This window comes from Dryobates pubescens, chromosome 20, assembly GCF_014839835.1.
Source record: "Dryobates pubescens isolate bDryPub1 chromosome 20, bDryPub1.pri, whole genome shotgun sequence".
Classification (NCBI taxonomy): Eukaryota; Metazoa; Chordata; class Aves; order Piciformes; family Picidae; genus Dryobates; species Dryobates pubescens.
The window spans coordinates 20,262,615-20,282,827 of record NC_071631.1 but is presented as its reverse complement, the minus strand read 5'-3'; the positions used below and the strand labels follow the sequence as shown (position 1 = coordinate 20,282,827).

At 58.7% G+C, this 20,213-nt stretch overlaps 2 protein-coding genes across 2 annotated transcripts in view; both read right to left on the bottom strand.

The window, feature by feature from the left end:
- Positions 1 to 7,477: 7,477 nt before the first annotated feature.
- On the bottom strand, positions 7,478 to 12,977 carry MFSD6L (major facilitator superfamily domain containing 6 like). The gene is given in 2 exon segments (XM_054171112.1): positions 7,478 to 7,526; positions 11,021 to 12,977. Coding segments are annotated over 2 exon segments (1,980 nt in total). The 5' UTR covers positions 12,952 to 12,977.
- Positions 12,978 to 18,401: 5,424 nt separating this feature from the next.
- Positions 18,402 to 20,213, bottom strand: part of PIK3R6 (phosphoinositide-3-kinase regulatory subunit 6) — a 32,847-nt gene continuing 31,035 nt past the window's right edge. Inside the window, exons 17-18 of the mRNA XM_054170630.1 lie at positions 19,961 to 20,073; positions 18,402 to 18,610 (exon numbers count right to left, since the gene is read on the bottom strand). Coding sequence (XP_054026605.1) covers positions 18,454 to 18,610; positions 19,961 to 20,073 — 270 coding nt within the window. The 3' untranslated portion in view covers positions 18,402 to 18,453. The remainder of the gene's footprint in view (positions 18,611 to 19,960; positions 20,074 to 20,213) is intronic.

Sequence of the window (20,213 nt, the reverse complement as noted above, 5' to 3'; positions counted from 1 at the left end):
CCCTCTGCTAGCCCAGCCCCAGCCTGGCCTGGGCTGATCCCCAGCAGTGTGGGCAGCAGGGGCAGGGAGGGGATTCTGCTCCTCTGCTGGGTTCTGCTCAGACCTCCCCTGCAGTGCTGGGGCAGCTCTGGAGCCCTCAGCACAGCACAGCCAGGGACCTGTTGGAGCAGGGCCACAGCAATGCTGGCAGGGCTGGAAGCCCTCTGCTGGGAGGCCAGGCTGAGGGAGTTGGCCTTGGGCAGCCTGGAGAGGAGAAGGCTCCAGGGAGACCTTCTGGTGGCCTTGCAGTGCTCCCAGGGAGAAACTCTTTTACATGGAGCTTAGTGGCAAGACAAGGAGTGGTGGCTTTAAAATGAATGAGGGAGATTCAGATCAGATGTGAGGAAGAAATTATTCACTGGGAGTGTGGTGATGCAGTACAAGAGGTTGTCAAAAGAGGGTTGTGGATGCCCCATCCCTGGCAGTCTTCAAGGCCAGGCTGGCAAGGGCCTCCTAGAGGCATGGTGAGAGGGTGAGCAGGGGTAGCTTCATCTTCCAGGAGAAGCTTTTCCAGTGGAAAACCACAAGAGCAGGTGCTGAAAGTGCTCAAGGATGTGCTGAAAGTGCTCAAGGATGTGTTGAGCTGAAGGTCCAGGCTGGGCTGGGAGCACACTGGGAGCACCCACAGCAAGAGGGACCTCAGGGAAGAGCACTGCCCTTCCCCTCCCTCCATGGAGCCAGGCAGTCCTGCAGGACACAGCCATGGCCAGTCCCAACCATCCTGAAGGCTTGTCCCAGGCCACTGGCATGGAGGAGGTGAGGATGGGCTGGGGATTGTAACCCCTGCTGCTGACAGGGTTTGACACTGCTCACTCACTGAGAGCCAAAGCTCTAACCCCACTGAGGATGCCCAACCTGCCACCCTCCATGGAGACACAGAGCTCCACAACACATGGAGGGGACACGTGGAAGGGGCACAGGGCCTCTGCCAGGACATGGCCACATGCAGCACTGCCTTTGTAGAAGAGCACAGGTCCAAGGGCAGGGTGAGCCTGGGCTCAGGGACACATCAGATTTGGCAGGGGACTCAGGGACACCCTCCAGCATGGTTTGGGAAGTGCCACACAAAGTCCAGTGTGTGCCCAGGGACAGCACAAGGGGCAGTGGGCACAGACTGGAACCCAGGAGGTTCCATCTGAGCAGGAGGAGAAAGTTGTGAAGGTGCTGGAGGCCTGGAGCAGGCTGCCCAGAGAGGTTGTGGAGCCTCCTTGTGTGGAGAGCTCCCAACCCCCCCTGGGCATTGTGCCCCTGGGCAAGCTGCTGGGGGTGCCCTGCTTTGGCAGGAGCCCGGACTGGCTGATCTGCAGAGGTCCCTTCCAGCCCCTCCATGCTGGGATTTGGGCACTTTGGGCCGGAGAGCAGCTGGGGCAACGGCAGCAGGGCAGCGAGGGCCAGGCCTGGGGGAGCAGCTGTGGGGTTCTGCCCTCTCAGCCTGCCTCCAGCCGTCCCCTGGCCAGGCTGGCAGCGACACTGCTAGGCAGCTGCGAGGCAGTGCAAGGCAATCAGCTGCGGGAGAGCAAACCAGAGGCGTGGCAACAGCAGGGCTGGGGCTGGAGGATCGGCTGCTGCAGAGATACCAGGCAGTGGAATCTGCTATCGGCACCTTGCAGCATCCTTGTCTCCAGCTCTCCCCTCCCCAGGCTGCAGAGCTGATCCGTGTGAAATGGCCTCACCACAGCTGACAGAAAACCTGGGTCCAATCTTGGAATTCTCACCTCCAAAAGCCACAGAGGAGCTGCTGACTTTTGACCTGGCCCAGTGCTGGCAAGCAGAACAGGGGCATGGGGGACCCTGCTGCGCTCCTGCAGGGCTGCTCTGGCACACACACACGAAGGGAAGAGAACAACGAAGAGCCTGTGCAGGGGAAAAGGGGGGAAGGAAGGACATGGGAAGGGCTGGGGAGCTGTGAGCAGTGGGGCAGCTCTGGGAATCCCAGAACCCCAGCATGGAGGGGCTGGAAGAGACCTCTGCAGAGCATCCAGTCCAAGCCCCTGCCAAAGCAGGGCACCCACAGCAGCTTGCCCAGCAGCACAGTGCCCAGCTGGGCTTGCAAGCTCTCCACACCAGGAGACTCCACAACCTCTCTGGGCAGCCTGCTCCAGGCCTCCAGCACCCTCACAACAAACAACTTTCTCCTCCTGCTCTGATCCAACCTCCTGGGTGCCAGTCTGTGCCCACTGCCCCTTGTGCTGTCCCTGGGCACCACTGAGCAGAGCCTGGCCCCAGCCTCTTGCCCCCCACAGCTCCTTTAGCTCTTGCTGAGCATTGCTCAGCTGCCCTCTGGGGCTGCTCTTCTGCAGGCTCTCAGCCCCAGGGCTCTCAGCCTTTGCTCCTCACAGCTCCAGGCCCCTCAGCAGCTTTGCAGCCTGACCTGGACTCTCTGCCTCGCTTCTGCCTTGAGCAGCCACATCCTCGGGGGCTGTGAGCTGGATCCAACACATTCCACAGGCTCACTTAATTCCTCATGACACCAGGGGATGAAATCAAAGAGTCCAGAGCCATGCTTGGAGTTAGAATTCAATGAACAGAAGCCAGTGGGGCTGCAGCACTGGATGGCAGCAGGAAGTGCAGATCCAAGGGAGTGCAGCATGCAGCACAGAGACAGCTGGTGTGCAGCATGGGGACTGCCTGGCAGCTGAGCCCTGAGGGTCTCCCTCCACCCAGATATGTTCAGATCCACTGCTGAGATGTTTTAATGGGTCTCTGCTCTGCTGAGACCTCACTTGGAGTGCTGTGTCCAGCTATGGGACCCCCAACACAAGAAGGACAGGGACAGGCTGGGAGAGGGCCCAGAGGAGAGCCATGAAGATGATCAGAGGGTTGGAGAACCTCTGCCACGGGGACAGGCTGGGAGAGTTGGGGCTGTTCAGCCTGCAGAAGGCTGCAGGGAGACCTTAAAGCTGCATTCCAATATCTGAAGGGGTTGAAGGAGAGCTGGGGAGGGACTTGTGACAAAGGCTGGGAGTGACAGGAAGAGGGACAATGAGTTTGAGCTGGGAGAGGGCAGATTGAGACTGGAGATGAGGAAGAAATTCTCTCCAGTGAGGGTGGTGAGACTCTGGCACAGGCTGCCCAGGGAGGCTGTGGATGTCCCCTCCTTGGAGGTGTTCAAGGCCAGGCTGGATGAGGCCTTGAGCAAGCTGGGCTGGTGGGAGGTGTCCCTGCCCATGGCTGGGGGTTGGAGCTGGATGATCTTGAAGGTCCAGGTTGGATGAGGCTGTGGTGTCTTCTTCTGCACTGGCATCAGTGGAGACCCTGCAGAGGGCCAGTTCCTGCTGATGGATGGTATCTCACTGAGCTTCAGGGCCCCAAACACATCCCAATGTCTGCCTGCAGGGGGGTTGGACAAGATGACCTTGAAAGCTCTCTTCCAGCTGGATGCAGTCAGTGATTCTGTGAGTCTGGAGGTGTCTTTCACATTGTCAACATGAGAGGAGAGCTGCCAACAGCTCTGACAGAGGGTTTCTGGGAAGCACTGATCTTTCCTGGTGTGCAGAATCTTCTGCAGGAACCAAGCACTTAGAGAAGCATTCCCAGATCCACAGAATGGGCTTGGGTTGGAAGGGACCTTCAAGATCAGCCAGTTCCAACCCCCTGCCATGGGCAGGGACTCCTCCCACCAGCCCAGGCTGCTCAAGGCCTCATCTGGGCAGAAACATGGAATCCCAGACTGGGTTGTGTAGGAAGGGACCTTGAAAGCTCACCCAGTCCAACCCCTGCAGCCAGCAGGGACATCCCCAACCACAGCAGGTTGCTCACAGCCCCAACCAACCTGACCTGCAATGCTTCCAGCCAGGGGGCAGCTCCCAGCTCTCTGGGCAGCCTGGGGCAGGCTCTCACCACCCTCAGGATCAAACATTTCTTCCTTCTCTCCAGAGTTTTAGTTCAAACCATCCCCCCTTGTCCTGTCACCACAGGCCCTGCTCTAAACTCTGTCCCCAGCTTTCTGCTCAGCCCTTGAAGCACTGCAAGGCCACCAGAAGGTCTCTCTGGAGCCTTCTCCTCTCCAGGCTGCCCAAGGCCAGCTCTCTCAGCCTGGGCTCACAGCAGAGAGCTTCCAGCCCTGCCAGCATTGCTGTGGCCTCCTCTGGCCCTGCTCCAACAGCTCCCTGGCTGTGCTGAGGGCTCCAGAGTTGCCCCAGCCCTGCAGGGCTGTGAGCAGAGCCCAGCAGAGGGGCAGAATCCCCTCCCTGCCCCTGCTGCCCACACTGCTGGGGATCAGCCCAGGGCAGGCTGGGGCCTCAGTGCCAGCTCATCCCCAGCTTTGCACCCCTCAGCACCCCCAAATCCTTCTCCTCAGGGCTGCTCTCCAGCCCTTCACCCCCAGCCTGGACTGATGCTGGGGGTTGCCCTGCCCCATGTGCAGGACCTTGCACTTGGCCTTGTTGCACCTCCTGAGGTTCACACAGTCCCCACTTGCCTGTCTCTTGCAGGTCCCTCTGGATGCATCCTACCCTGAAGCTGTGCCAACCACACCACTCAGCTTGGTGTCATCTGCAGACCTGCTGAGGGTGCATCCATCCCACTGCCTGTGTCACTGATGCAGGATCTTACTATGCTGAGCAGATCCAGGAGAGGGATGAACATTCTGAGAGCAGCCCCCACTGAGTTTTACCTCATTTCACATTCTGGCAGTGCCAGACTATTTCAGTCCCTCACAGATGTGAGGTGCACACAGAGAGGAGCTGAAGGGATCATTTGCATTAGCCCTTCATAACATAGAACCATAGAAGTGTTAGGGGTGGAAGGGAGCTCAAGGCTCAGCCAGCTCCAACCCCCCTGCCATGGCCAGGGACACCTCACACTGCAGCAGGTTGCTCACAGCCACCTCCAGCCTGGCTGCAAACACCTCCAGGCAGGAGGCTTCCACCACCTCCCTGGGCATCCTGTGCCAGGCTCTCACCACCCTCATGGGGAACAACTTCTTCCTCACAGCCAATCTCAATCTCCCCACTTCTAGTTTTGCTCCATCCCCCCCAGTCCTATCCCTCCCTGACACCCTCCAAACTCCCTCCCCAGCTTTCTTGGAGCCCCCTGCAGATCCTGGAAGGCCACAGGAAGGTCTAGTCTGCCTAGACTTTCCAAAAGCCTTTGACACTGCTCCCCACAGAATTCTCGTGGCCAAGCTGGCTGCTCATGGCTTGGATGAGCAGTCATAGAATCATAGAATCAAGAGGTTGGAAAAGACCTCAAAGATCAGCAAGTCCAACCTGCCACCCAAGACCTCAGGACTAACTAAACCATGGCTCCAAGTGCCACATCCAATCCCCTCTTGAACCCCTCCAGGGATGGGGACTCCACCACCTCCCTGGGCAGCACATCCCAGTGGCTAACAACTCTCTCAGTGAAGAACTTTCTCCTCACCTCCAGCCTAAACCTTCCCTGGCACAGCTTGAGACTGTGTCCTCTTGTTCTGGTGCTGGGTGCCTGGGAGAAGAGACCAACCCCCACCTGGCTACAACCTCCCTTCAGGGAGTTGCAGAGAGCAAGAAGGTCTCCCCTGAGCCTCCTCTTCTCCAGGCTAAGCAACCCCAGCTCCCTCAGCCTCTCCTCATAGGGCTGTGCCCCAGACCCCTCCCCAGCTTTGTTGCCCTTCTCTGGACACCTTCCAGCACCTCAACATCTTTCCTAAGCTGAGGAGCCCAGAACTGGACACAGGACTCAAGGTGTGGCCTAACCAGTGCTGAGCACAGGGCACAATGAGCTCCCTGCTCCTGCTGGCCACACTGTTCCTGATGCAGGCCAGGATGCCCTTGGCCTTCTTGGCCCCCTGGCACACTGCTGGCTCTGCTGGATAAAGGCCTGGCTGGGTGAAAGGGCTCAGAGAGTGGTGGTCAGTGGAGTTCAATCCAGCTGGTGGCTGGGCACAGGTGGTGTTCCTCAGCACTCAGTGTTGGGACCACTTCTTTGTAACATCTTTATTGATGATCTTGATGAAGGCACAGAGTGTGCTCAGCAGTAAGTTCTCAGAGGACACCAAGTTAGGTGGCAGGGTTGATCTGCACCAGGGTAGGGAGGCTCTGCAGAGGGACTTGGATAGGTTGGATCCATGGCCAAGGTTAACAGGAGGAGCTTCAGCAAGGCCAAGTGCCAGGTTCTGTACCTGAGTCACACCAACCCCAAGCAAGGCTACAGCCTTGGGGCAGTGTGGCTGGAAAGCTGCTGGCAGAAAGGGACCTGGGGGTGCTGATGGACAAGCAGCTGAACAGGAGCCAGCAGTGTGCCCAGCTGTCCAGGAAAGCCAAAGGCCTCCTGGCTGGGATCAGCAATGCTGTGTCCAGCAGGAGCAGGGAGGGGATTGTGCCCTGGGACTCAGCTCTGGGGAGGCCACACTTTGAGTACTGTGCTCAGATTTGGGCACCTCAATCCAAGAGAGATGTGGAGGTGCTGGAGCCAGGGCAGAGCAGGGCAAGGAAGCTGGGAAGGGCCTGGAGAAGAAATCTGGTAAAGCACAACTGAAGGAGCTGGGGATGGTTAGTGTGAAACAGAGGAGGCTGAGGGGAGACCTCCTGGCTGTCTACAGCTACCTGAAAGGAGGCTGTGGAGAGGTTGGTGCTGGTCTCTTCTCACAGGTCATTAGTGACAGAACCAGAGGGAACAGCCTCAAGCTGCCACTGGGGAGGTTTAGACTGGACAGCAGGAAACATTTTCTTCCCAGCAAGAGTGGTCAGGGGTTGGAATGTGCTGCCCAGGGAGGTGGTGGAGTCCCCAGGCCTGGAGGTGTTTCAAGGTGGTTTGGATGTGGTGCTTGGGGCTGTGGTTTAGGGGTGACCCTTGCAGAGCAGGGCTCTGGGTTGGACTTGGTGACCCTGAGGGGCTTTGCCAACCTGAGTGATTCTGTGAACCCACTCCAGCAGCTGCTTTTGTGCTGAAGGAGGTGAAACTCACCTCTTGAACTGGTTTTCTACAAGCAGAGTCACTTCCAGATGAAGCATCCACCACACTTGAATCCACTGCAGCTGCTTCTGCAGGGCTCTGTGAGGTGCCACTTGCAAATGAGTTGCTCAAGACTAAAATGAGACACTGTGTGAGCAGCTAATTGGAGCTCCTGGGGCATTAGATGATAATAAGGCTGAGATAAATTCTTGACACTTCAAATTGTTCTCAATTTGAGTTTGGATTCCTGGGAGGAGGTGAGAAGAAAATCTTCCTAACAAGCCCCAGTTGTTCTTGGCAGGAGCACAAGGCTGTCCCTGGAGTCATTCTGGCAGAGGGTTCTACATGGCAGAGTGGAGCTGTGGCAGGAAAAGACAAAGGTGAAGCAATGCAAACAGAGAGATCACCTTCAGTGGCACCACTTCTCCTTCACACTCTCTGCTGAGTCCAGAACTCATGAGGTGAGTGGGCAGGCAGTGGCTGAATGAGAGAGCTCAGCCTTGTCAGCAGTGGTGCAGAGGGCAGCTAGCTACAGGCTAAAGGCTGGAGCTTGTGCTGTCCCTCAGGGGTCAGGACTGGGTCCAGTCTTGGCCAACATCCTCATCAGTGACCTGGATGGAAGGGCAGAGTGGACCCTCAGCCAGCTGGCTCATGATCCAAAACTGGCTGACACCCCTCAGGCTGTGCTGCCACTGAGTGAGACCTGGCCAGGCTGACAGCTGGGCAGAGGAGACCTCAAGAGGTTCACCAAGGGGAAGGGTAGGGTCCTGCCCCTGGGGAGGAACAACCTCCTGCAGCAGCACAGCTGAGGGGGGACCTGATGGGGAGCAGCTCTGCAGAGGAGCTGGGAGTGCTGAGTGACAGCAAGTTCCCCATGAGCCAGCACCCCCTCAGGGCCAAGAAAGCCAATGGTGTCCTGGGGTGCATTAAGGAGTGTGGCCAGCAAGGCAAGGGAGGTTCTCCTGCCCCTCTACTCTGCCCTAGTGAGGCCACATCAGGAATTGTGGGTCCAGTTCTGGGCTCCCCAGTTCAGGAGAGACAGAGAACTGCTGGAGAGAGTCCAGGGGAGGCTGCAAAGCTGCTGAGGGGCCTGGAGCAGCTCTGGGAGCAGCAAAGGCTGAGAGCCCTGGGGCTGAGAGCCTGCAGAAGAGCAGCCCCAGAGGGCAGCTGAGCAATGCTCAGCAAGAGCTAAAGGAGCTGTGGGGGGCAAGAGGCTGGGGCCTGGCTCTGCTCAGTGGTGCCCAGGGACAGCACTAGGGGCAGTGGGCACAGACTGGCAGCCAGGAGGTTGGATCTGAGCAGGAGGAGAAAGTTGTTTGTTGTGAGGGTGCTGGAGGCCTGGAGCAGGCTGCCCAGAGAGGTTGTGGAGTCTCCTGGTGTGGAGAGCTTGCAAGCCCAGCTGGGCACTGTGCTCCTGGGCAAGCTGCTGTGGGTGCCCTGCTTTGGCAGGGGGTTGGACTGGCTGAGCTCCAGAGGTCCCTTCCAACCCCACCACGTCTGGGTTCTGGGACTGTGTGGAGGCAGCAGGGGACAGCCTGCACTGCCCTTGGCATATTCCATGGCAAAAAAAGCATTCAGAGCTCTGCTCTGCTTTTTGCAGCTGGCTTATGGCTACCATTAGGAAGAGGTTATGAAAATCTATCCCTCTGCAGGGGAAGGATGCAGCTCATTGACCAAGGAAGCCCCTAAGCACCTGAGTGCAGCAGCTGAAAGGCCTGTAAGGCTCAAAGGTTCTCCACCAGCCCAGTTTAAGGTCTGCCACAGACCTTTTAATGCCATCCAGCCACCGATTTTCCACTTGTCAGTAGGGAGGTGTTGAAATCTCTGTGCTTTTGAGGCTAAGGCAAGGCAGATAAGGCAGCTTAAGGAGCCTTCTAGTCTTGCCAAGCCCTTCTCAGCACACAGATTGAGTTCCAAATAGGTTAACACAACCAAAGGGCTGCCCTCAGGCCAAACTGACCCCGGGGTCAGCTTCAAGCAGATCACCTCAGTCATGCTCCTGCTGAACAGGCACTGCCCTGTGTTAACTCCCAGCACACAGAGCTTGCTCTGATCATGAGGGCAGGCCACTGAACTTCCCTGTCACCCTGAAGGAGAGGTGCCACCCTAGGTAAATAAAGATGAGGAAGTCACTCTGGGCAGCCAGCAGCACTGTGAGCAGACAGGCTGAGTGTTTCATGGAGTCATAGAATGGGTTTGGGTTGGAAGGGACCTTGAAGATCATCCAGCTCCAGCCCCACTGCCATGGGCAGGGACACCTCCCACCAGCCCAGGCTGCTCAAGGCCTCATCCAGCCTGGCCTTCAACACCTTCAGGCAGGGCACATCCACAGCCTCCCTGGGCAGCCTGTGCCAGTGTCTCATCACCCTCACTGCAAAGAATTTCTTCCTCTTCTCCAGTCTAGATCTCCCCTCCTCAAGCTTCAATCCATTCCCTCTGGCCCCACCACTACAAGCCCTTGTGAAATGTCCCTTTCTGGCTTTCTTGTAGACCCCTTGCAACACAAATCACAAACCACTACTGCATTTATAACACCTCCCACCAGCCCAGGCTGCTCAGGGCCTCATCCAGCCTGGCCTGCAACACCTGCAGGGAGGGCACATCCACAGCCTCCCTGGGCAGCCTGTGCCAGTGTCTCCCCACCCTCACTGCAAAGAATTCCTTCTTCATCTCCAGTCTAAACCTATTTGCCTCAACCTTCAATTCATTCATTCCATTCCATTTCACTTAATTCATTCATTGCTTGAATCCCCAAACCATGCCCAGCCAGCAGCAAAACTCCCTGTTACAAATCAAAGCAGAGCAAATCAACCATTGGGTTTTTTTTTACTTCACATCCCTTATTCAGTGAAAGGAGCTCCCAGACACAGCACCTGGAGGAAGTTCAGTGTGCTCTGAGCACTGCAGAGCTCTTCACTGGGTGGTGTGGAAGCACAGCTCACAGCTTCTGAATAGAGAGTACAGAATTAACCAGGTTGGAAAAGACCTCAAAGATCATCAAGTGCAACCTATCACCCAGCACTATCTGATCAACTACACCATGGCACCAAGGGCCTCAGCCAGGTTCTTCCTGAACACCTCCAGGCATGGGGACTCCACCACCTCCCTGGGCAGCACATCCCAAGGGCCAATCTTGCTGGGAAGAACTTCTTCCTCACCTTCAGCTTAAACCTCCCCTGGCACAGTTTGAGACTGTGTACTCTTGTTCTGGTGCTGCTTGCCTGGGAGAAGATACCAACCCCCACCTGGCTACAACCTCCATTCAGTTGGACGTAGAGAGCAAGAAGGTCTCCCCTGAGCCTCCTCTTCTGCAGGCTAAGCAACCCCAGCTCCCTCAGCCTCTCCTCACAGGGCTGTGCTCCAGACCCCTCCCCAGCTTTGTTGCCCTTCTCTGGACACCTTCCAGCAGCTCAACCTCTTTCCTAACCTGAGGGGCCCAGAACTGGACACAGGACTCAAGGTGTGGCCTGAGCAGTGCTGAGCACAGGGCACAATGACCTCCCTGCTCCTGCTGCCCACACTGTTCCTGCTGCAGGCCAGGATGCCATTGGCCTTCTTGGCCACCTGGGCACACTGCTGGCTCATGCTCAACCAGTCACCCCCAGGTCCCTTTCTGCCTGGCTGCTCCCAGCCACTCTGAGCCCAGCCTGTAGCACTGCCTGGGGTTGTTATGACCTGTTCCACAGGTCACAGCTTCTGCTCTGGGGAGCAAGGATCCCATTCAAGTTTGCCATTCTTTCCAGCAAAGGTCACTCTGGATGATTTTTGGAAGCAGAACTCATGAAGCTCAAAAGGCAAAATCACCACAGGAGGGCTGTAAATTGAGAACAGTTTTAAAGTTCCAAAGCTTTTGTTAAACACAAAAAACCCTTCCCTGCCAGCTAGACACAGTTTATATTCAGCACTTCAGACTCCGTGGCCATCCCTGGAGGGCTTTAAAAGAGGGCAGAGCTGTGGTGCTGAGGGAGATGGTTTAACCCCAGCCTTGGTGGAGCCAAAGGTTGGCCTGGATGACCTGCAAGGTCTTTCTTCCAGCCCAAGTGACTGTCTGACACCACCTTCCCACCCCTCACATTCAAGCCCAGAGCAGCTGGTCCCACGCTGCTGTCACCAGCCCCTCTTGAAGCTTTCCTCCTTCATAGCTTTCACCAGCCAGTCCCTCTCGTCCTCCTCCTCCTCCTCCTCAGAGTCACTCCCCTCACTGGAGTCAGCGGCCAGCAGCCGGGAGTAGTTGATTTTCTTCTGCCGTGGCAGCTTGGATTGGACAATCAGGAAGCAGAAGAGCCACAGCAGCACGGCCAGGCTGCAGGCCCTGTACAGAACCGCCAGGCCGAAGCGCTCCACCACAAAGCCCCCTGCCAGGCTGCCCAGGCTCGCTCCTCCGCCCTGGAAGAGGCCCCGCAGGACGGCGTGCAGCGACCTCCCCGTGCCCGGGGTGGCGACGTCGTCCACGGTGGCCTCCGCCACCCACCACAGAGCGCCGCTGCTGAAGGCAGACAAGGTCTGGAGCAGCAGGACCGGCCAGGCAGCCCACAGGAAGGAGTAGCAGAGAAGCTGCACCGCCAGGAGGCTCAGGCTGGCTGCGACGATCTTGCTGCCGGAGAAAGTCCTCAGCAGCTTCCCTTTGAAGAAGTAAAGCAGCAGTTCTGCGAGCAGCCCCACGGCCACCGAGAGCCCCATGAGCAGCTCGCCGCTGCCTCGGTCCTCCAGCTGCCAGAAGAGGAAGTTGTGCAGGGCAGAGCAGGCGGCGCCGGTGAGGAAGAGGGTGAGGGCGCAGAGGAAGGCTCGGCCCTCGCTCCAGAGCAGCGCCAGGGCTTTGGCCGCCCTGTTGACGCGGTCGGGCTTCTTGGGAACGTGGATGGGGAAGAAGGCACTGACGAGCAGGGAGAGCGTTACCAGCGCAGCATAGCCATAGAAGTGGACAGCCAGGCGGCGGGTGGAGCCGCCGAGGGAGCAGCTCAGCCGGTCCACCAGCACGGAGACGCCGCAGGCACCCGCCGACGCTCCCAGGTAGCTCCAGATCCACAGCCTGCCGTACCTGTCGGTGGCGTCGACGAAGTCGAGGTATTGGTAGAGACTCTCGTCCACTGTCCGCTCCAGAGAGGTAGCCAGCAGCTCCCAAACCACCACGGCACCCAGCACCATAAGGAAAATCTGATTCCCCCTGTCCTGGAAGATGTTTGGCAGTGCCTCGAAGCTGACGACTGCAGCGTCCTGCTGGCGGTCTGAAAGGTTCCCGGACACGTAAGCAGCTCCCGGAGCAGGACGAGTCGTCGCAGACGAGGAGGGCTCATCCCTTTCGGTCACAGAAGAGCTTTCTTCGGCGCTCCCGGCAGGATCCACTGCAGCAGAACCCGGGCTGCTCATTTCCTTCTCGAGCCCAGGGCCTGGAGGTCCGGAGGCAGGAAGCGTTTCTGGCTCCTGTGTCTCCCAGTTGCCTGCTCTCACAGCAGCCGTCCAGCCGGAGGGGCCATCCACGTAGCCGCTCGTCTTGGTGTCACCTTTGTTCTCAGGGGTATCTGTCAGGCCGGACGGCGGCTGGGAGGCAGCACCGGCCAGGGCCGGCCGCCTGCTGCCCAGCAAGAAGACAGCAGCAGTCGCTCCCATCGCGTCCCCGGGCACGGCTGCGGTGCCGGTCAGAAGGCTGTGGCTGCTCGCGGCCAGCCCGGGCCCGGCGGTGGCGGCGCCCCGGTGCCCCGGCTGCTGGCTGGCGTTGCAGGAGCTGCCGGCGGCGTGGCGGCCGGCGGCCGGGATGAGGGTGAGCAGCAGGCCGGCCCCCGCCGAGCCCAGCACGCTGCCGGCCACCAGCAGCCGCCGCTTCCCGCGGCCCCTGAGGCAGCGGGAGCAGAGCGGAGTCCAGAGAGCCGCCGCCAGCTGCTGGGCCCCGGCCACGACCCCCACCAGCGGCGCGGGCAGCCCCAGGTGCCGCAGGTAGAGCGTCAGGAACGGGGCGGCGCAGGCCCTGCCCGCGCCCTGCAGCGCACGGAACAGGCCCGAGACGGCCAGCGCCCGGCCCACGTCCCACTGCTCGCCCATGGCGCCGCAGCATGCTCCTCCCGCGGGCGCCGGAGAGGCGGCGCGGTGCGGTGCGGCTGTGCGCTGCCGCCCGCCCGCTCCCTGCCCCGGCCCTGCACCTGCCGCCGGCGCCGCGCCCCGGCCCGCCCCGTTGCCAGGAGACGGTGTGCAGGGGAACGGCGCCGCCTGCTGCCCGCCAGCGGAATGGCTGCGCCCGCGCTGTCCCCTCGCCACCGGCTCCTCTGCCCCGGTGCCCTTCAGCCCCCGGTCCCTTCAGTCCCGGTGCCCTTCAGCCCCGATCCCTTCAGCCCCGATCCCTTCAGCCCTGATCCTTTCAGCCCCGGTTCCTTCAGCTCCGGTCACTTCAGCCCCGGTGCCCTTCAGCCCCGGACCCCTTCTGCCCCGGTGCCCTTGAGGTCCGGTCCCTTCAGCTTCGATCCCTTCAGTCCCGGCGCCCTTCAGCCCCGATCCCTTGAGCCCCGGTGCCCTTCAGCCCTGATCCCTTCAGCCCCGGTTCCTTCAGCTCCGGTCACTTCAGCCCCGGTCACTTCAGCCCCGGTGCCCTTCAGCCCCAGTGCCCTTCAGCCCTGGACCCCTTCAGCCCCGGTGCCCTTGAGGTCCGGTCCCTTCAGCTTCGATCCCTTCAGCCCCGGTGCCCTTCAGTCCCGGTCCCCTTCAGCCCCGGTCCCTTCAGCCCCAGTTCTCTCAGCTCTCATCTCCACAGCCTCTGTCCTCTCTGCTGCCATCTCCTCAGCACAGTCACCTCATGCCTGACCCCTGGTCATGGTCCTTTCTGTCCCAGTCACTCAGCCCGGGTCCTTCTAGCCCCTGTTTCCTCAGCCTCAGCTTCCTCAGTTCCAATCTTCTCAGCGTGGTCATCACCAGAAAGAGAGCCTTCAGCCACAAGGCCACCTCCTCATCCCCAATCTCCTCATCCCCAATCTCCTCATCCCAGTCCTCCTCATCCCAGACCTCCTCATCCCAGTCCTCCTCATCCCAGGTCTCCTCAGCCCAGTCCTCCTCAGCCCAGTCCTCCTCAGCCCAGTCCTCCTCATCCCAGTCCTCCTCATTCCAGTCCTCCTCAGCCCAGTCCTCCTCATCCCAGTCCTCCTCATCCCAGTCCTCCTCAGCCCAGTCCTCCTCATCCCAGTCCTCCTCATCCCAGTCCTCCTCAGCCCAGTCCTCCTCATCCCAGTCCTCCTCATCCCAGACCTCCTCATCCCAGACCTCCTCATCCCAGTTCTCCTCAGCCCAGGTCTCCTCAGCCCAGTCCTCCTCATCCCAGTCCTCCTCAGCCCAGTCCTCCTCATCCCAGTCCTCCTCAGCCCAGTCCTCCTCATCCCAGTCCTCCTCATCCCAGACCTCCTCATCCCAGACCTCCTCATCCCAGTTCTCCTCAGCCCAGGTCTCCTCAGCCCAGTCCTCCTCATCCCAGGTCTCCTCATCCCAGTCCTCCTCAGCCCAGTCCTCCTCAGCCCAGGTCTCCTCAAGGCCCAGACCACCATGGGACGGGACACAGATGCACCTGGGATGCCCGTGGTCTTTCCAGGATCTTTCCCTTCGTGCCTTCCCCAGACAGGTGGTTTGCTCTGGAGCACCCCAACTGCTGTGAGAAGGAGCAGAGCAGCTCTGCTGCCTCTCACACAAATTAAGACACTTTCCCTTCTTCCCCCCATCACCCCCCACCCCCTGGAGATTTTCCCCCTGAAATAATGGCAGCAATGTTCCAGCTTGGTTCAGGCCACAGAAGGAGATGCTGTTAGCTGCAGCATTTCCCCCTGTGTGGCAACCCCCAAAGCTAAACTCTTCAATGCAGAGTTCAGGATGGGTTTTGAGAAGCAAAAGCTGCCACGGTGGTCCTGAAGCAGGGAGGAGCTTTCCCTTTGTCACAGAAGGGCTCCTGAGCATCACACACATTCCCAAGCCCGTGCTGGGCTTACAGACTGCTGCTGCCACGTTTCTGTTGCTTCCACAGTCCTGCTGCTCTGCCATTCCTGCCCAGCCCTTCACAAAAGGGCTCTTGGAGCATGAAGCCCTTTTGTCCATGAAGACATCAGCCAGAGAGGGCCAAATCATAGAATCACAGAATTGTCAGGGGTGGAAGGGACCTCGAGGCTCAGCCAGCTCCAACCCCCCTGCCATGGGCAGGGACACCTCACACTGCAGCAGGTTGCTCACAGCCACCTCCAGCCTGGCTGCAAACACCTCCAGGCAGGAGGCTTCCACCACCACCCTCCTGGGGAGAAGGAGGACATTCAAGTTGTCCCTACCAACTTATTCCCCACCCACTGCAGCCACAGGCAAGCATCCAAACCCCAACCAAACTGCCACTTCCTGCTGGTTTATTTCTCATTTTGCTTTTAATTGGCATTCAGAGGATTGCACTCTCTGCTACAGCTCCCCCCTGGCACCTGCACAAATAACTTAGAACCCATCCACCCCATTTACAACTCTACAGAGCGAACTCTGGGCGCTGCAGCCCGCAGGCCAGCCCAGCCCAGGGCCTCTTGGCTTAGTAAGGATTTACCTGGTGCTGCCAGGCTGTGTGAACCCCACAGCGAAGCCCCAAGGTGTGAAAAGCCACTGGGGACTCCTTAAGCCTCGTGCTACCTGATGCAGCAGCTCACAGAGGGAAGCACCTAGGGCAAGCAGGTGTCTGCTGCCTTGTCTGTGAGCCTCCTGGCTAACTTCAGCTTACTTCAGGGCCAATATTTTTGCTGCCTGTCTGGCACTGAGGGGCATCAACATCTTTTTCTTTGACTTCTGAGGTGAAAAACAGCACTGAAGAATCCCAGCATGGTGGCATTGGAAGGGACCTCTGGGGATCAGCCAATCCAAGCCCCCTGCTCAAGCAGGGCACCCCCAGCAGCTTGCCCAGCAGCACAGTGCCCAGCTGGGCTTGGAAGCTCTCCACCCAAGGAGACTCCACAACCTCTCTGGGCAGCCTGCTCCAGGCCTCCAGCACCCTCACAGCAGGGTGAGGAACCTCCTGGGTTCCAGTTTGTGCCCATTGCTCCTTGTCCTGTCCCTGGGCAGCACTGAGCAGTGTCTGGCCCCAGCCTCTTGCCCCCTACCCTTTAGCCCTTGCTGAGCATTGATGAGATCCCCTCTGGGGCTCTCAGCCTTTGCTCCTCACAGAGCTGCACCTTCACAGCTGTTGCTGAGATCTTGCAGCCTTGTGTCTCCTGTGAGGCTGTGCTGAGGCTCAGGGCCTGTGCTTGGCTCAGCTGGGGGCAAGGGGCCACCTCTGCCAGCATTCCAAGGGAATTCCTTCACAAATGGTCATGCCCCAGCTGCCCAACATGATCTTCCTTGGGGCTGGTTTGGGATACAGTATTTCTTGGGACCTGGAGGCTTTTTATGCTGGTAACTACCTCCTCACCTGCCAACAGCCCCAGAGCTGCTGTGCCTCCAGTAGTGTGTTTCAGAGGTTGTTCTGGACTGCATGGTTGAGAGTGAGGATGGATAAACCTCCAGCCTGGGAGCAGGAAGGGACAATGGCTGCTGTGCCAGGTGACAGTGCAGGACAGGAGCTTGTTGGCAAGGAGAGGGACCTGGGAAGTCTGAATGCTGAGGATTTCCATGGGGCCCCACCAGCCAGGAGAAGCCACAAAGCCAGAGCAGTTCTGTGGAAGGGAAACTCCTCTCCACTAGCCCAGACTGGGATACCCTAGCCCAGGTGGTTCACCAGAACTGACTTCCATAGCTGCATCTCCCCAGGGCTGGGCTGACCCAGCACAAACAGGCCAGGGCAGTGGATTTGTCCCCAGCCAACAGGGGTTCCCAAGTGCCACTGAAGCTGGGTCACCCTGTGGCACAGAGCTGTCTCCAGGGACTCCTCAGCAGTGACAGCCTGAGCTGTGCACAGGTGCAGAGCTAAGGGACACTTTCTCTGGGCTGCTGTTCCAAGCTAGCACCCCTGGGTGAAAGCAGCCCAGGTGAGGAGTTATCTGAGAGCCAAGAGAGGAAAAGCATGACAGTGCCACAGGAGGAATGCTGCCTGAGCCTCTTCAGTGTGAGGTTAGGGAAGACTCTCCAGAGATGCTCCAGGAGCCATGGATCCCATTCAGAAAGTCACTGAACATCTGCCATGGCTCTTCCCTTCTTCAGGTCAATCACAACCTGGAATGAAGCCAGGGTCCTCCTACCCAACCCCCCACAGTGCTGGGGCAGTCTGAGCCTGGGTGGAAGCAAGAGCTGGCACTGCCCAGCCCTGGCCCAGCTGGAACTAGGGAAGGGTTTCTACACATGGGAGCCAGCAGTCTTGGAGAAGACCTTCAAGATCACCAAGCCCAACCACTAACCCAGCACTGCAGGGTCACCACTCAACCATGGCCCTCAGCACCACATCTGCCATGGGCTTTGAACCACCTGGCTGGCTGCTTCTACACAGCTCTGAAATCCTTCCAGGGATGGGGACTCCACCACCGCCCTGGGCAGCCTCTTCCAGGCCTTGACAACCCTTCTGGGGAAGAAATTGTTCCTTATGTCCAACTTAAACCTCTCCTGGTGCAGCTTGAGGCCATTTCCTCTTATCCTGTCACTTGTTCTGTGGGAAAAAGGACCCCACCTGGCTCCATCCTCCTTTTAGGGAGCTGTAGAGATCAGTGAGGTCTCCCCTCAGCCTCCTCTTCTCCAGTTCCCTCAGCTGCTCCTCCCCAGCCCTGTTCTCCAGACCCTTCCCCAGCTTTGTTGCCCTTCTCTAGACACACTCCAGCCTCTCAATGTCCTTCTTGGAGTGAGGGACCCACCATTGAACCCAGGATTTGAGGGCAACCTCACCAGTGCCCAATGCAGGGGACCAATCCCTGCCCTGCTGGGATCCCTGCTGGCCACACCACTGCTGATCCAGGCCAGGCTGCTGGTGGCCTTCTTGGCCACCTGGGTCCTTTTCCACTGGGCAATTTCCAGCTGCTCTGCCCCAGTCCTGGAATGTCCATGGGGTTGCTGGGGCCCAAGTGCAGCACCTGCTGAACCCCCAAGCTCTCCCAGTTGTGGTTAGGCTTACAATGAGGGTTTGCTGACCCAGCCAAGGGAATAATTGCTGGTTTGCCCAAAGACAGCTGGCACCCTGTGCCAGAACAAAGACTTTGCTGTGCACAGCTCCACCCAGCAGGCCCTGATCTCTGCCAGGCTGTAGGCATCACCAGAATAAATATTACCCACAGCAACTGCTCTGGGATCCACAAGCCCAGCAAGCACCATCACCTCAGCTGTGTTTCCCCCCAGCCCTCCTCAAATGAAGACACTGAGAAGTTCTCTCCTGACTTGTGCAAAGGGTTGCAACTCAGTTCTTCAGCATGGCTCTGCCCCTTGGCAGGAGATGGCCTCTGTAGTCATGGCTGTCACTCAGCAGGGCCTGGCTGTCCTCCCTCAAGCCTGCCCACCTCTGCTCTGGCAGCTTCTTCCACCCATCACCGCTGTAAAATCACCGCTGGCGGCTTCCAGTGTGGTCTCTCCTTGCGTCCCCTCTGTGCTGACCCAGTGGCACATCTCTCCAACCCCAGCTGGTTCTCCTTTTCCTCACTGGATGACCCCTGCAAAGGTGTTGATGGGCAAGAGCAGGGACTTGGGCAGGTACTTCACCAGCCCCCCATCTTCTGCTCCGTGCAGGCTGAGCTTCGTTGTCCTCGTCTTCTGCAAGCAGTAGCTGGGCTCTAGGCAAGGAGACACTTCCATGCTGCAAGAGCACAAGCACAGAGTTACTGCCTGGGCCAAGCTGCTCTGGATGGCCAGAGCCTGCCTGGGCTCAGATTCAACACCAGGGCACTCCACTGGCTGCTGAGGGAGGGCTCCCACGTGGAGCTGTGCTGCTGCTCTTGTGATTTTCTTTTTAACTGGTTTTGGCTGGAAAGATTCAGAGGTTTGTAGAATGGGTTGGGATGGAAGGGACCTTAAAGGTCATCCAGTTCTAACCCCCCAGCCCTGGGCAGGGACACCTCCTGAGTGCCCAAGACCTCATCCAGCCTGGCAGGGGACAGCCACAGCCTCCCTGGGCAACCTGTTCCAGTGTCTCCCCACCCTCACTGCAAAGAATTTCTTCCTCATCTCCAAACTAAATCTCCCCTCCTTAAGTCTCATCCTCCCCTCCTCCCCTCCCATCCTATCACTCCCAGCCCTTGTCAAAAGTCCCTCCCCAGCTCTTCTGTAGCCCCCTTCAAGGTCCTGGAAGGCTGCTCTGAGGTCTCCCTGGAGTTTTCTCTTCTCCAGGCTGCCCAGCCCCAACTCTCCCAGCCTGTCCCCATAGCAGAGGTGCTCCAGCCCTCTGATCATCCTGATGGCCTCCTCTGGATCTGCTCCAGCAGTTCCATGAGCTGATGTGTGTTAGAGTCTGACCACCAAACCAGCATCCTTCAGCTGAGGTCTCCACACTGCTGCTTGGATGGCTGTTCCACATGGCCCATGGCCTTTGAACCACCTGGCTGTCTGCAGCCAGCACATCACATCTCACTGCAGCTACAGCAGGGGCATGGATCCTCCTGCTTTCACAGGGCTGAATTCTCTCCCATCACCTTCCTATGCTTGAGGCACCCTGGTGAGGAATGCAGTCAGTGGAGAGAGCATCAGCTCCATGGATTGTGTAAGGAGATCTAAGCTGAGTTTGTCCCTGGAGGTATCTATCCTTCTCCTGTCTTAATGAACCCCAGGAGGGTGGTGAGAGCCTGGCACAGGCTGCCCAGGGAGGTGGTGGAAGCCTCATCCCTGAGGGTTTGTAAGGCCAGGCTGGATGTGGCTGTGAGCAACCTGCTGTAGTGTGAGGTGTCCCTGCCCATGGCAGGGGGGTTGGGACTGGCTGAGCCTTGAGCTCCCTTCCAACCCTGACAATCCCATGATTCTCACAGTATCACCCCAAACTGCCAAGGTGGGAGAGCTCCATCCTGCCCTGCTTTCCCTGGAGAAGCAATATGGATCCTTTGTCATCTCTGGATCAGGATTGGAACCCCCTAGGAACCAGCTTTGCCCCCATGGGAGCCCAGGCCGGGAGGGCTCAAGCTGCCCGTGCAGAGCCTGGCAGATGTGGCATCCTCACCTGATCACATTCCTGTAGGTTCTTCTGCTGTCCTTGTCCAGACACACCGTGAAGGGCCTCTGCTCTGTGCTCCTGATGGTGATATTTTGAGTCCTCAGCCTGGTTGCCACAGCCTGGGTTGAGAGAGGAGGAAGAGCCCAGTGAGAATCTCACCTCCCTTCCTCGGCTGCGTGGCGCTGGGGGGGTGGCACACAGCAGGTATGAAAGGCACAGATGATGACCTCTGTGACACCAGGTGGCTTCTGTAGGGAGA